Source organism: Mirounga angustirostris, unplaced genomic scaffold (assembly GCF_029215605.1).
Source record: "Mirounga angustirostris isolate CCGP_5_RB_7025 unplaced genomic scaffold, mMirAng1.0.hap1 SCAF_4, whole genome shotgun sequence".
In the NCBI taxonomy this organism is placed as follows: Eukaryota; Metazoa; Chordata; class Mammalia; order Carnivora; family Phocidae; genus Mirounga; species Mirounga angustirostris.
This window is the reverse complement of record NW_026991712.1, coordinates 85,470,335-85,486,719: the sequence shown is the minus strand read 5'-3', so window position 1 is coordinate 85,486,719 and position 16,385 is coordinate 85,470,335. Positions and strand designations below refer to the sequence as shown.

The 16,385-nt window shown below is 42.9% G+C and overlaps 1 protein-coding gene across 1 annotated transcript; it reads left to right on the top strand.

The window, feature by feature from the left end:
• The first annotated feature begins 9,713 nt into the window (after positions 1 to 9,713).
• On the top strand, positions 9,714 to 13,882 carry TXNIP (thioredoxin interacting protein). The gene is made up of 8 exons (XM_045896757.3): positions 9,714 to 10,255; positions 10,743 to 10,815; positions 10,938 to 11,085; positions 11,281 to 11,383; positions 11,525 to 11,781; positions 11,880 to 12,036; positions 12,158 to 12,309; positions 12,453 to 13,882. The coding sequence occupies exons 1-8, from the start codon at positions 10,006 to 10,008 to the stop codon at positions 12,486 to 12,488; spliced, it is 1,176 nt and encodes a 391-aa protein (XP_045752713.1). The 5' UTR covers positions 9,714 to 10,005; the 3' UTR covers positions 12,489 to 13,882.
• The last annotated feature ends 2,503 nt before the right edge of the window (positions 13,883 to 16,385 follow it).

Sequence of the window (16,385 nt, the reverse complement as noted above, 5' to 3'; positions counted from 1 at the left end):
GTTAAAACCCATGAAATTATATACTTTATTTTTTCTTAAGATTTTATTTATTTGACAGAGAGAGGCACAAGCAGGCAGAGCGGCAGGCAGAGGGAGAGGGAGAAACAGGCTCCCTGCTGAGCAGGTGATGTGGGGGGGGCAGGGAGGAGACTTGATGAGGGGCTCCATGCGGGGCTTGATGCGGGGCTCCATCCCAGGATGCTGGGATCATGACCAGAGCCGAAGGCAGACACCTAACCACTGAGCCACCCCGGTGCCCCTGAACCCATGAAATTATATACTTTAAATATGTGTAGTTTATCACACATCAAGTATACCCAATAAAGCTGTAATTAAAAAAAAAAAACAAAACAGGTAGCCCATCTTTCCCTTTTCCTTTGTTGGATCTGACAAAGGCTTAGAATGACCACAGCATCGTAAGGAATATTGGAACAGACTTGTTCTTCTAGGAAAACACAGAAAAGAAGAGGATGATGGGGCAAGGGAGAGAGAGTATTTCATGATTTTATATTCTCTTTTCTACTCCTATCACAGGGACATAGTCCTTCCTCCAGATTGTCATTCCAAAGGTCAAATACCATAGAAAGGACATTTTCCGGCTTAAAAACATCAGCCCTGCACCTCATAACTCTGTCTTTCCATTCCACCAATAGTCAGCAGATGGCGATGGTGACTAAAAAGAATTACTCAGTGGGGATGGGGCGAGTGTCCCAGAAAAAGAAATCTGATTTCTTAGATTATTAGATATGTTGGTCATTTGAGAGAAAATTCTAGTAAGTATTTGATAGAATAGGCATTTCAGGAATAAGTTGGAGGTAGTGGCACGGCTAAACAAATAAATTGTTGAAATAAATTATTATATATAACCTCACAACAAAGGGTTGTTCAAGACATGGAACAATGAAAATATTCTACTTGGCTGCCACAGTGGATATTATTTACACAGCGACAATAATGTAAACACTAACTATTGATACAACCCAAATTGTGATATAACTACTAGGAGGATGAGGTAAGAGGAAAGAGAAGGCAGATATACAACATGATGTGAAAGCTGACATTTCAAATACTATAACAAAAAAGTAAAATCTATGTCTACTATTTCTAAATTAAGAAATAAAAGAAGAAACATATCACCTAGAAATATGAAGTAAATGCCAGATAAAAAAGCTAAAAGATTTGGAAGAGACTCTATTGAATGTCTCAGTAGGAGGGCATGAGAACTGATGTTTTTTGGGTCAGCCCTAAATATTATGTGACTTTAAACTACATTATGTTACATTATTTTGATTTTTAAAAGGGAGGACATTCCCACCTTGGCCAGTCCTGAGCTTTTCCGCTTAACAAACTTGTGGCCACCTCAACCATTTCTTAGGTCCACCCAACACCTCCCTACCCACTTCACCCACATTGTATGCTTTATGGCAAATTCCTTCCCACACTTCTTCTCAAGGAAACAGATAATTTCCGTGGTCCAGTAATTATGGTTCCCAAAATCAGTGCCAGGCATCTGCACCAGTACAAAGGAAAGGAAAGAAGGCAAAGTATTAGAAAATAAAAGGTCTTCCTCAATTTTTCTGCTTACTCCCAAATCAAATTATTCATCATCCTTCCCAATAGGAAGAAATAAATTACATATGTTTCCTGAGATAAAACTTGCGTGTGAATGGAGGGTGCGCTTTGAGAAAGTGAAAGAGAGATCAGGCAGGATAACTGGACTCTGTCTTCACAACAGGGCTAATGGTTTGGGAATCATTATCTGCTCTTGGTTCAAAGAACTAATATTACATCTAGCTGACACAATGTTACATTAGTTTCAGGTTTACAACAGTGATTCGACAAGTTTATAGGTTAGTGCTATGCTCACCACAAGGGTAGTCACCATATGTCACCATGCAACACTATTATAATATCATTGACTATATTCCCTATGCTGTACTTTTCATCCCCATGACTTATTCATTCCATAACTGGAAGCCTGGACCTCCCACTCCCCTTCACCCATTTTGTCCATCCCCATTCCCTCCCCTCTGGTAACCATCAGTTTGTTCTCTCTATTTAAGGGCCTGTTTCTGCCTTTTTGTTTGTTCATTCTTTTGTTTTGTTTTTAGATTCCACATATAAGTGGAATCATATGGTATCTGTCTTTCTCTGTCTGACTTCTTTCACTTAGCATAATACCCTGTAGGTCCATCCATGTTGTCACTGATGGCAAGATCTCATTTTTTTAATAGCTGAGTAACATTCCATTGTATGCATATACCACATCTTCATGTAATCAGTCTTTGATACAGCACTTTTCTTCAACTCCTACCTCTGAGAAATGAGTGGTCAGACTTTTAAAAAATCAATCAGCTTCTTCAACCTGCCCTCCCACCCCATCTCACCCCAGCCAAGAATTGAAACGCCCTTTGCTAAAACTACAGCAATATTCTGCTGTGGTTTTTCTCTATATGGAGGATACAGCCCTGCGCCTACCACAGCCAAGCCTACAGCCTCGAGGTGTAGTGTTGGAGAACAGACAAGAACCAGAAGGATGATCCATGGGATGGGCTATCTATCTACACATTAGCTGATCAGGCTAAAATAATCCTACTGATTGATTTTGATTCTTCTTTAGAATTTTTGAAGCACCTAAATTATGCCAGGCCATAAGACAAACATGATTCCTACCTTTGGGGAACTTGGTTTAGGTGGGAAGAAATAGACAAACATAATTATAAGATAAATGATCAATATTCATAATACTTAGAAGTATGTCCAACATACTGTAGGGATACAAAGAAGGTGGCAATTAAATCTACTTGTAGAAATCAATCTTTACAAAGGAGATGAATTTTCTTTGTTTAAGGAGCAGAGACAGACTATTAGAAAGATCTTTCAGCCATAGTCAGATGAATTTTATCCTAGCTGTGTGACCTTAGGCAAGTCACTTGAACTCTCTGAATCACAATAGTCTCTTCTGCAAAATATCTACCTGCCTATTTAGTGAGAAGCAAATGTTAATGCAATTGCTTAATAATGCACATGTATAAATAGTTCTATATACAATATAAAATGCTATTAACAAAGAAAGTATTGTTAAATGTCAGTCTGGATAAAAATAGAAAACTGGTTTAATATATAATTTCTTCCTCTGAGTCATGAATATCATATTCTTTCCTCTGATCCTTCTTCAAAGAATCATCTTCATCAGTCAGGGTTTCAGGTCTCAGAAAAGCTTCAGTGCATTTGAGACAATTCTTGGACTAAGGATCTTGATAATACATTAGCGTACCCACTGGGTGGCAGGGCTGAGCAAACAGATTACTGAACTGTGTCAGAAAAAATTTCTCAGAAAAGAGGAAGCTGGGCTAAGCACACAATGTCCCATCTCTCTCATGTTTATAAATATCAACACAGTCCAATTTTCCCCTCAGAAAAACAAACCATCGCCTCTCACCGCCTTACTGCCCTTGCTCTGATACACGACGGGTCATAGGCTTTGAGGAGGGACTGGTTGTATATGCTCCAGTATCGCAGAAGGAAGTGAGGTTGAAGTTTAAAGTCTAACATTGATAAGAATACTAGATTCTGATTAGTGGCATATTCTGTTCTAGAGACACACCCCAATCTACCAACTCAATTTATATTTAATAATATATTTAACCTATGAAATGTACTCTGCTAGATGCTATATAAAGAATACAAAGATAAAAGAGGACTCTCTAGGAATTCATTATCCAGGAGAGAAAAGGACATTTACATGCAGATTTTATATGAGAAATATAAGTAACATTTGTGTCACGGAGCATTTATTTTTTTTTTAAGACTTTATTTATTTATTTGACAGAGAGATAGAGAGCATAAGTAGGCAGAGTGACAGGCAGCGGGAGAGGGAGAAGCAGGCTCTCCATTAAGCAGGGAGCCCGATGGGGGGCTCGATGATCTCAGGGCCCTGGGATCATGACCTGAGCTGAAGGCAGCCGCTGAACCAGCTGAGCCACCAAGGCGCCCCCATCATGGAGCATTTAAAAGAGAGTGAAATTCTACTTGGTGGCAAGGTGAAAGATGAGAGGATTGGGAATCAAGAAAAGTTTCATAGAGGAAAAGTCATTCGGCTGTCTACGAAAGAGTGGGTAGGATTTCAAAATGCAGAGATGGGGGAGGAAGGTCAGGCATTCCAGGTAAAGAGAAAAACATAACCAAAGACGCAAAGGCAGAGAAGGTTGTATTTGGGGAACATGGAGTACTCAGGTTTGGCTGAGGTATAGGGTACATATATGAGGAAGTAGTGGCAGATGGGACTGGAAAGTTTGGTTAAGGACAATTTGTGAAGTCTTTAAAGGCCAGGTTGAAGCATTTGGATTTGATTCCATAAGCAATGGGTTTTGGAGCATCACAGGAACAGACAGGAATTCAGTCGTGTTAGATTATCTGATTGTGGTCTATAGATTATAGCAGAAAGATCAGTTACAAGGTATTAAAATAATCTAGGCAAAAGAACAAGGACATGAATCAGATTGCTGGCAGTGGAATAATAAATAAGAGGTAAATTCTAGAAACGCTGGAAAGATGGCCTCTACAGAATTTGGCAATTGATTGGATGTGGGGAATGTCATAGAGGAAGGAATCAAAAGCAATTCCTGGATTTTAAGCCTTGATAACTGGGGGAATGTATAATGGTTCCATTAAAAGAAACAAAGGGAAGAACTGAGTTTGAACACAGGTGGAAGATTATGAATTCTATACTGGACAAGTTGAATTTGAGATGCCAGCTGAAACTTTGGAAACAGGCTAAAGGCATAATATAAATTTTACAGGGCGCCTGGGTGGCTCAGTTGGTTAAGCGACTGCCTTCGGCTCAGGTCATGATCCTGGAGTCCCGGGATCGAGTCCCGCATCGGGCTCCCTGCTCGGCAGGGAGTCTGCTTCTCTCTCCCACTCCCCCTGCTTGTGTTCCCTCTCTCGCTGTGTCTTTCTCTGTCAAATAAATAAATAAAATCTTAAACAAATATATATATATATAAATTTTACATAAGGGATGTACAGATGGGCAAACTAAACAGCAAAGCTTAAAGGAAAAAAAGAAGAGGGCCAAGGACAAGTCCTCGAGAAAAGCTTTTGGGAGCAGAGAAAAAAGAAACTGCCAGAAAAGGAGAAAGTCCAAAAGTCAAGATGAATGTCTAAATTTTAAAAAGATGGCAGTTTTCAAATTATATAGGAGCCAAGGGGAATAAGGCCAAAAAAGCACTCTGGTTTCCTCTGGAAACCTTGAAGAAAACCATTCTAGTGGTAGCAGAAGCCAGACTACAAAGGGACAAATTCAGTCAACGCAGAAAGCTGGTATAAGTTATTCTCTTAAGAAATTTAATAGTAAAGGAAAGAAAACGAAGAGTGATAGCATGAGAAGGGAAATACATTTTTTAATATAATAAGGCAATTTTAAGAAGTATCTTAATAAGTCTACAGTAGTTCTGAACAAACTAATTTACCTCCTCTCCCCATCTCTCCCTGAGGTTGGGCAACTCCTAGATGTCCATTCTTTCTTCCACATGGTAGAAAAATAGACTCCAATAAACATGAATGTGGGCTTCCACATAAGGTATTTTTATTTTTATTTTATTTTAATTTTTTTTTTTTAAGATTTTATTTATTTGGGACGCCTGGGTGGCTCAGTCGGTTAAGCGTCTGCCTTCGGCTCAGGTCATGATCCCAGAGTCCTGGGATCGAGTCCCGCATCGGGCTCCCTGCTCCGCGGGGAGCCTGCTTCTCCCTCTGCCTCTGTCTCTCTCTCTGTCTCTCATGAATAAATAAAATCTTTAAAAAAAAAGATTTTATTTATTTGACAGCGAGAGAGGGAACACAAGCAGAGGGAGTGGGAGAGGGAGAAACAGGCTTCCCACTGAGCAGGGAGCCCGATGTGGGGCTTGATCCCAGGACCCTGGGATCATGACCTGAGCCGAAGGCAGACGTTTAATGACTGAGCCACCCAGACGCCCCATAGATAAGGTATTTTTAATAATTAAACCCAAACTAAAAAAACAAGAACCCTCACAAAGCATCCTCGAGACAAGAGCTCCAGGTTAAATGTTACGAATCCTGGGTTTGGAGAATGGCTGCACCAGTGACTAGCTGTCTGTCCTAGGGCTTGGGTGGTTTTTGTGGGGTTGTGTTTTTTTTGTTTGTTGGTTTGTTGGTTTGGTTTTGGTGTTTTGTGGGGTTTTTTGTTGTTATTTTTTGAAGACTGCTAGAGTCCGCCCTGACTCTAAAATATTATGAATCTTGTCCTGAAGCCTTTACAGCAAGGATTAAATAAGATACAATGTATAAAAGCACTGAGAGGCAGGACAACACATTAGAAGGAGTTCATACTTTAGACCAGACAAACTTGGGTTCAAGATCTTGCTCTGTTTGCAAAATCTGTGACCTCAGGCAAATTACTTAACCCTCTGAGCCTGACTTAATCAACCCTGAGTCACAGGGTTATTGTGAGAATTCAATGAAATAATCTACCTTAAATCCTTTCTGGAACAAGATGACAGATGGATTTATAAATGAAATGTCATTGAAATAATTATGTTAAGGACTTGGTCCATTATAGGTGCTCAATAAATGACAAAAAAGTCACTTCAAGCTCTAAGATGCAATACAATTATTAATATATTCTTATTAATGACTTGGAGGCATACACACAGTTGAGCAGTCTGGAATTCCACACTTCCTTTCGACTTTTATTTGCCTCTAAACTAACATTGCCTAGGGGAAAAATGGAAAAGCTGATAGGTTAGGGAAAAGGGAAGTTCACAGCGCAGAGGGGACAAAGGGATTTGTTTTGCATTAGGAACCATGAGTCTTTATAGAGTTCTAAATGTTTGTCAGACCAGAAGTTAAGGAAAGAAACACAACTAGCTCTGACTCTGACTGGCAACAGAGTAGGGAGGGTACTTCTCTCCTTGAAAGCTTTGGCTTTACTCAACCAACTCCAGTAAAACAAAGGACTATCACCATTTGATTTTTATTGGCACAGAGATTGAAGAGGGTGGGGAAGGTGCAGGTAAAAATGATCTCACTTGAAAACTCCCAGGACTTAGCCTGACTTTGCTGTTCCCCCTGGACCCTTCCCCACCCCACCCCCGCACCCCCACAAGTGTTTGTACCCTGTTCTCAAGACAGGAACTTAAAAGATTTTTTCTTCCTTTGACTCAGGAACTGAAAAAGAATCAGGGAGTAAGTTTGTATCAGAATGCCGGGTTATAAGGTGAAAGGTCGTAAACAACTCTGTCCAAGAGGGCTTCGTTTCAGAACATGCCTTGGCCAGGGGCCTGGTAGGCAGCGGCTTACTGCCAAAGCTAAATAGTTTTTGGCATTTAAGGGAACCCAGACATAGCACACAGCAAACAAGTGGTCTGTACTGAGTTCTGCAAATGGGAAAGAAACAAACCCTGAGCCCAAAGAGGAATTTATTGTAAGAGAATTGCTTGATTTTTAAAAAGCTTAAAAAATTCAGCCCTTTATATATGTGCCCAAATAAATATCAGCAGTCTCTTTGTCTCTAACCCGTCCAGAATCACTACCACCCTGATCTATTCCTATTCACCTCTCCTTTCCTCTCAAAAACTATGTAATATCACACAGTTTAACAATACTGATTCGTATCTTTTTTTAATGTAACCTCTACACCCAGTGTGGGGCTCAAACTTAACCCAGAGATCAAGAGTCATGTGCTCCACCAATGCAGCCAGCCATGCACCCTTGATTCATCTATTTCTTTGTAAACATTCTGATGTTTCATATTTATGTCCACTTTCATACCCATCAAAATGAAAGTTCTCCCAGAAGTCACAATTCTGAATTTTTAAAATTACTTTGGTGAGAGTCCTACCCTGCCTGCTCCTGATAATTCAGTCAATATTGTTGACTGACTAAAAAACAACTCAGGCCTTGTTGACTAAGGTTTCTAAAACAGGGTGCCACCTCAAACCCACACACCCTAAGGATCAACATGTTCCCCTTTTTGTTCCTGGGGGTTGATAAGTGTGTGTGTTTTCCAACAGAATTTGATGCCTAAATCTTGAGCTTGCTTCATAGTGGTGCTGAGTTGTAACTTGTTAGCCTTAGGGTGTTAACCCAGCTACGCTGTATGAGGAAGAAGGATCCTCAATGGCAACGGACAGCTTTCTTTTTGCTGAGAATAGGATTTCTGTATATCTTAATGCTTCTTATTTACTTCCTCATCTCAATCTTGGAAACACTGTCTTCCTCTTTCCAGCACAAAAAAAGAGAGAGAGAGATAAAAATCTTCTGATACCTCAACACAGACATAGGAAAAGCCCAGGAGTCAAAGACAAGGTGGGGGGGTGGGGGAGGGGGGGAAATCCCTGTATCTCTGCAAGTTTTTCTTACTGCATTTATGACTAATTTCTCATGAGACAGCTCCTTAAGGCATCTCATGGCTAGGTTAGGGGAAAAACCTGACAGCCAAATGACAACACAGAGTGAGGAGTCAGGGTTTCTTTCAGCTTGAACATATAGTGTTTTGGTGACCCTTTTTGTCTTCTCTTTCTTCACTGGGATTTCTAAAGGACTTAGGAAAACACTTTGAGAAGATAGGAAAGCTCTTCCTTCAAACAGGAATACAGCCATCTCTCCACTGACACTTTGGTTATAAACAAGGGAACTTTTAACTAGGCTGTGAGGAGTGCGGGCGACAGATTTAGGGATGTACCTTTGATTCAGTGGATCGCAGAGGGGATGAAGACAAAAAACAAACAACTCAGGAGCAAAGTGAAAAGAGTGAAGCATCTTTTTTCTTTTTCTTTCCTCTCCTCAAGAAGCAGTGAGAGAGAATCAGAGCCCAGAGCACACACCTGACTGAAGAGTAATAGGTAACTGGGGGAACAGAAACAAAGTGTTCCCCAGCTCTGCAGGTAGAAACTGAAGAGATGAGGGGATAAGCAACAGGATGTGAACACGCCCTATTTCCGTTCCCGAGAACGGAGTAGAGGGTACGGGGGTGAGGACGGCCCAGGCACGCAGTTCCGAGCTCTGAGGGGCTAGAAAGGGAGAGCGAAGGCCGAGCAGCCCCCCATCCCGCTGCCCACTGAGGACTGAAGAGAGGTTTACAATTTGTGATAAGTTCTCCTTCCTTTCACAGTAGTTTGGGGGCTTGATAGAGACGCGGGGCAAGAGAGGGACAAGGGATCTTCCTGAACAGTAACGCCAGCGCTCCCTGGCCTCCGCCCCAATTCTGAAGTATTCTTGTTATGGGATTATTTTTCACAGGACTTAAGACTTGTGAGCCGGAAATAAACGGTCGCCTCTAAATTAATTGCACTGGCTAAGGCTAGGCACGAAATTCCCACATAAGCACATTTTCTTTTTGCCTCAAACACTGCTCCCAGCCCAGAAGCATCCGCACCCGCCCTCCGACGGCCGCCAACCCGCGATAAATTTGAAGGTCAGCGAGACCCCGCTTCCTTTGCGCCGGAGGGAATCCGCGCCGCAGCCCCTCCGCCCCCTCCTCCCTGCGACGCGGTGGTGCACAACAACCATTTTCCCCGCCAGGAGCACACCGTGTCCACGCGCCGCTGCGACCTCGCTGATTGGTTGGGCTCCTGGTAAACAAGGGCCGGGCAGCCAATGGCGGGGCTGTGCACGAGGGCAGCACGAGCCTCCGGACCAGCGCTCGCGTGGCCCTGCTCGCCCGCGCTACTATATAAAGGACTTTCCGGTTCCCTACTTGAAACTAGCCTTGCGTCTCTTCGGCTGAAGCGTGCTGAACCGCCCCGCCGACACCCAGACCGCTCCTCCGGCTGTTGGAGGGTAGAAAAGAAAGCTGATTTTTTTTCTCTGGAACTCTTTTGGCATAACCTACAGCTTACGTTTTTCTGACATCTTTTTGAAATCTTGGTAGAGGGTTGGAAGAGTGAAATAATTTATTGCAGAGGGGTTTTTGGATTTGGAATTTCGTGGGGGTGGTTTTTTCTCCCCCGTCGATAACTGTTAAGGCAACCCAGCCCAGTCATGGTGATGTTCAAGAAGATCAAATCTTTTGAGGTGGTCTTTAACGACCCTGAAAAGGTGTACGGCAGTGGGGAGAAGGTGGCCGGCCGGGTGATAGTGGAGGTGTGCGAAGTCGCTCGAGTCAAAGCTGTCAGAATCCTGGCTTGCGGAGTGGCCAAAGTCCTGTGGATGCAGGGATCCCAGCAGTGCAAACAGACCTCCGAGTACCTGCGCTACGAAGACACGCTTCTCCTGGAAGACCAGCCAACAGGTGAGTGGAGGGCTGAAAGCTGATTCCAGAAGAGGGTTGAAACGAATGATTGGAGCTCATGCTAAATATTCCAAGTTGCTCAGGTTGAGCAGCTGGAATTCTGTGTTGCTTCCTTTTTTAGTTTTAACTTGTAGACTGTGTCCTCAAAAAGGGGGGATTTGTACAATTTCTTAGTGTTGTGTTCTGAAGGTGATCCTGAGGGATGTTGCCTTGGCTATGTAAAGGTTTCCTGTATGCAGAAGTTAATTTTTTGTTTCCTGTTTGAGAGGATGGTAGCTTCTCTGTCCTGGTTGAGCCTTTAATTATTGCAAGGCTTTGTAACTTTTTGCCCAACAAAACGCATCAGAGTCTTTCCTTTAAGAACATGAGGGGTGAGAATGGGGGAGTGACAATATGCTTGCATGCTGCCCAAGAATTCCTTATTGCACAGCTGCATTTTAAGTGTAACAAGAAACCTGATGGGCTACTCTCTTTCCTTTCTCTTCAGGTGAGAATGAGATGGTGATCATGAGACCTGGAAACAAATATGAGTACAAATTCGGCTTTGAGCTTCCTCAGGGGTAGGTGTCTGCTAAATAACATCTTTGGACTTTTTTAATCTCTAAAAATTGTCCCCACCTTTGACCACTTCATATTCTTGGAAGGGATTTTTAGGTTAATTGCTTCTTTTTTCTTGACACAGGCCTTTGGGAACATCCTTCAAAGGAAAATATGGGCGTGTAGACTACTGGGTGAAGGCTTTTCTTGATCGCCCCAGCCAGCCAACTCAAGAAACCAAGAAAATCTTCGAAGTGATGGATTTAGTGGATGTCAATACTCCTGATTTAATGGTGAGCTTCATTTTAAAATTCTCTTCTCTTGGGCTTCAGGGATGATAAGGCAAGGGTCTTGGGCATCAGACTGAAGCACCCCAGGGGTGGGAGGGAAAGCTGCCTATTCTGGGTAAGGAGTGGAAAGGAAAAAGAAGCAGAGAAGTATCTCTAGAAATTCTCAAAACCTCTTTTTACCCCTATTGAACATCATAGGCCCCTGTGTCTGCTAAAAAGGAGAAGAAAGTTTCCTGCATGTTCATTCCGGATGGACAAGTGTCTGTCTCTGCCCGAATTGACAGAAAAGGATTCTGTGAAGGTAAAAACCTAGTACTTAAAGTGGCAGACTGATGAAACAGGGACTGTGTGTTTGGGAGTGAGGGCAGGGGATAGGGATAGAATAAAAGCCGTTAATTGTGTTAAGCATCAGCTAATAAGTTTCCATCTTTCTCATTACTAGGTGATGAGATTTCCATCCATGCTGACTTTGAGAATACATGTTCCCGAATCGTGGTTCCCAAAGCTGCCATAGTAGCCCGCCACACTTACCTTGCCAATGGCCAGACCAAGGTGCTGACGCAGAAGTTGTCATCGGTCAGAGGCAATCATATCATCTCAGGAACGTGTGCATCATGGCGTGGCAAGAGCCTTCGGGTGCAGAAGATCAGGCCTTCTATCCTGGGCTGCAACATCCTTCGAGTTGAATACTCCTTACTGGTGAGTGGGTAGAGTCAGAGAGCGAAATTGTTCATCTTTCAAAATAGCAGTGGTTTCTCCAGACCTCTCGTCTGACAAACTACCATTTTCCTTTCTAGATCTATGTTAGTGTCCCTGGCTCCAAGAAGGTCATCCTTGATCTGCCCCTGGTAATTGGTAGCAGGTCAGGTCTGAGCAGCCGGACATCCAGCATGGCCAGTCGAACAAGCTCTGAAATGAGTTGGGTAGATCTCAACATCCCCGATACCCCAGAAGGTGAGCCAGACCTCCTAATGTCTTTTCTTCTCTTGGCCTCCTTGGGTTTGTGAAATTGTGATGGTCAGGCATTTCATGGCCAGACTTCTATGATAAAAACTCTATTTTGTGTTTTTTCTAGCTCCTCCTTGCTATATGGATATCATTCCTGAAGATCACCGATTGGAGAGCCCCACCACTCCTCTGCTAGATGACGCTGATGGTTCCCAAGACAGCCCTATTTTTATGTATGCTCCCGAGTTCAAGTTCATGCCACCACCTACTTACACTGAGGTGAGAATTGTCATTTTATTACTGCATTTGTCCTAAGCCTTCTATAGGAAGTTGAGTGGGAGGGATTGCTAAACTGGGTGGTTCTTTTAGTTCTTACCCAAACTAAAATGGTCGTTTCTTTCTCTTCTTGCCCCCACCCCCAGGTGGATCCCTGCATCCTCAACAACAATGTGCAGTGAACATGTGGAAGAAAAGAAGCAGCTGTACTTAACTTGTTTCTTTTGCCTCTCTTCCCTGGACTCTCACTTTTTCAGAGACTCAACAGTCTCTACTGTGGCGTATGGGTCCACCCCAGCCTCTGACTCCACAATGTAGGAGGTGATCAGCAGGCAGTCTCCTGGGCCTTATATGGTGCGCACATGTCCTCAGCCAGTGAGATGTGGTGATATGGGAGTGTTTGCTGGATGGGTTTAAAAACACACTAGAAAAACTCGGGCCGTCCCATTTTCTCAGATCTTAAAAATTGAGGCATTTTAATAGTTTGGAATAAGGGGTAGAAATGGCCTCCCCAGGTTTTTGGAGGGGATTACATATCTTGAACTTTTGTGCCATGTGGAGCAGAGCCAATTCAGCAAACTAGGAAAACAAAAAGGAAAAAAATCATGGCCAAAATTTTGGGACAAGAAGGTTCTTAAAATCAGTGTTGCCCTTTGTACACTTACAGAACAACAACAACAAAAAAACCTTGCAGAGCTGATTTGGTTTGAACTTTGGAGAGGGCTTCCCATGTGAATTAAAGAGAAGAAGCTCTAAGGTCGTCTTTGCTTAGAACGTACTTTAATCTGGCTTAAAGCAGTTGTAACTGTGCCCCCACCAAAGGTCTTAAAAGCCATTTTTAGAGCCTATTGCACTGTGTTTTCCTGTTGGCAAATGTTTTCATGCAGGAGAATGTGTTTTCCTTTTCATGTGACTCCTTGGAATGGATTCTGAGGTAATTCTTAGCACTTTAGTTCCTGTCAAATTTTGGGTGTTTTTTTTTCCCCGTCTGATCTCAAATGTAAGCTAAAACTGGTCTACTATGTTTCTAGGGGTAAGCACAATAACAAAAAATATAGATATAGTGTTATTCCTCACTTTGAGACTTCGTCCCAGTGTACAGAATTCTGTCATTCTGACACTAATTCTATGAGAAGGGTTGCTGCTATCAGCCTTGCCCACTGTGACTTCTCCACACCCAAGGAGGAACTCTAGATCAAGATGCCGCCGACACTGTGATCAGAGCTTCCAGACATTGCCATGGGAAACGAGAGGGCTGGTCTTCACCAAAGCCCCCAGGCTCCCTTTCTGCCCAGTGTTAGGAGGCAGGGATATGACAGCCCTCTCTCACTGCAGCCCCTAGCACTTGGTCAGTCACACTCAGCCTTAGCACTTTGTTCACTGTCCTGTGTCAGAGCCCTGAGCTCTACTCTTTTCTGAGAAAGTATGTGGGCTGAAGGTGGTTTCATTTTTTTTTTAATTGTTTATCTTTTTGTATGATAAAAACTATATTTTGTACTTAACCAGATATATTTTCACCCCAGTGGGGGGTATTCTTTGTAAAAAATTAAAAAATAAAAAGTTTTTTAATGACAAACGGCTTTGTTGTCTGTGAGATGGTGTTGAAGCTGTTAGAAAGTATGCCTGAGGGAGCTTTGCCCCTACTTCACTGTTCCGGTTTTGGATACCTTGTGGGGAAAACATTACCTCTGTTACAGGACCCTAGTGATTATTGTCAGAGTGGGGGTTGGGGTGAAAAGGGAAGGAATTTGAACTACAGTTAGTTTTAATTCCAATTAACTAAAGCTGGAGTGGGATATTCTGGTGGTATGGGCTAGTTTTCTGCACCTGTAGATACTCATGATGAAACGCCTTCAATTTTGGAGTGCATGAATCTTTTTAAAAAGACGAGCTCTTAGGGCACCTGGGTGACTCAGTCATTAGGCGTCTGCCTTCAGCTCAGGTCATGATCCCAGGGTCCTCGGATCGAGCCCTGCATCAGGCTCACTGCTCCGCGGGAAGCCTGCTTCTCCCTCTCGCCCTGCTTGTGTTCCCTCTCTCGCTGTGCCTCTCTATCAAATAAATAAAAAATCTTAAAAAATAATAAAAAGAGCTCTTGGGGCTGGGTGGCTCAGTCAGGAGCATGTGACTCTTGATCTCAGGGTTGTGAGTTTGAGCCCCATCTTGGGTGTAGAGGTTACTTAAAAATAAGACCTTTTAGGGCGCCTGGGTGGCTCAGTTGGTTGAGCGACTGCCTTCAGCTTAGGTCATGATCCTGGAGTCCCTGGATCGAGTCCTGCATGCGGCTCCCTGCTTGGCAGGGAGTCTGCTTCTCCCTCTGACCCTCCCCCCTCTCATGTACTCATTCTCTCTCTCTCAAATAAAATCTTAAAAAAAAAAAAAAGACCTTTTAAAAAATAAAATGAGCACTTGAGATACACAAAGATAAAATTGGAGAGGGTGTTTGAAAGGAAACGGGTATGGTTCTATTTTATAATTTGGTTTCATCCTAGGGTTTCTTCTCAGCTAAACCTGGTTTATATACAGTAAGACATAAGATGATGATTATTTAGGACTTAAGGATCTAGACTTTTGAGTATTCTTTGGAGGCAGCTACCTTCCTATTACAGTTCCTAGCAAAGAAACACATAATCATAACCCAGTGAATGCTGAATATTTAACCCCACCCTCATCCCTTAGAGTATGCTTCTGCTGTTCCTATTTCTTCCTTATAGGGTGAGAACAATAAATGGATACCACAACTCCCCCTCTAATTGAAATTATTTTTATTATTCTCAAAGAGGTGATGAGGATGAGCAACCCTGAGACTGCGGAGGTTAATGTACTTTCTGGCTTCTGGCTTATTTAAACTTTTGCAGACAGATCTAGTCCTGGCCCTTATTTGGGGATTTGGGGGTTGGCTTTTCTGTGGACTTCCACATACTAATTCCAAACCTCAGACTCCTGGAAGTTCATAAAATCAATGTGAATTGAGCAGAAAGTGAGATTGAAAAGATTCTTTCCCACTTCAGTCTTTATGTGTCTTTCATTCTCAGGAGCTCTTCTCTGTTTTGGCTCTTTTTCTTTCCCAAGGTGTCGGGCTCTAGCTCCCTGTTGCCCTGGTGACTCTCTCCTTTACTCTTATCTCTGCTGCCTCCTTTTCTTACCTGTTCAAGAGTTTAGGGGCTCCTCCTCTTTTCACTGAATTTGACCAGGAAACTAGGTCAAAGTTGACGGAAAGTTTTTTGTGCAGCTTGTTTTCCAGGGATTGGAGGGATGGAGCAAGGACATGAGCAGGCCAGAGGGCAAGAGGAAGAGATGGAGAGAAAGCCTGGCTGTTGGAGTAAAGGGCCTGGCTAATGGGACAAGATAGGAGAAGAGGATAGCAGGGAGAGGGGAGATAACTTATGCCTAAATTCTGTTAGAGATCTGATTCTCTAACAGCAAGAGCATATGCATCTCCTCCTGATACGGCAAGCCTCAAATTCAGCACTGCCCAGTAGAACTTTCTGGGATGATGGAAATGTTCTCTAAGTTCACTAAAACAGTAACCATTAGCCTCACGTGGCAATTGAGCTCTGAAATGTGGTGGTGTGACTGATGAACTGAATTTTTATTTTTGTTTAATTTAAATTTAATTAGCTCCTTGTGAAACTAGTGATGGTCATATTGAACAGGGTAGCAAAATATGGGAAGGAAGGAAGCTATTTGCTCAGAGGAAACTCATCCTTCCCCTAGACCGCAAAAGGCTCCACTCAGACGTCCTTTTCCTTTTCCACACACAGCTTCTACCTTATTCAGGACATTTTCTGCATATAGGCTCCTTTAAGTACACTTCCTTGGGTACTGGCCCAGCTGTTTCCCCACTTAACTGGGTAGATTTGGGGCCACCCTTTCCTGTGCTCTTTTCATATGCCTTTTAATTTTTTTTTAATGTTTTATTCATTTATTCATGAGAGTCAGAGAGAGAGAGAGAGAGAGGCAGAGGCAGAGGGAGAAGCAGACTCCTCGCCGAGCAGGGATCCCGATGCAGGACTCGATCCCAGGACCCCAGGATCATGACCTGAGCCGAAGGCAGACGCCCAACCATCTGAGCCATC

What these genes read in the sequence shown, in the direction of transcription:
- TXNIP (XM_045896757.3), top strand. Translation starts at nt 10,006, where the DNA reads ATGGTGATGTTCAAGAAGATCAAATCTTTTGAGGTGGTCTTTAACGAC. An exon ending in CCTGGAAGACCAGCCAACAG is followed by an intron (nt 10,256 to 10,742) that starts GTGAGTGGAGGG and finishes CTTTCTCTTCAG; the next exon opens with GTGAGAATGAGATGGTGATC. An exon ending in CAGAAAAGGATTCTGTGAAG is followed by an intron (nt 11,384 to 11,524) that starts GTAAAAACCTAG and finishes TCTCATTACTAG; the next exon opens with GTGATGAGATTTCCATCCAT.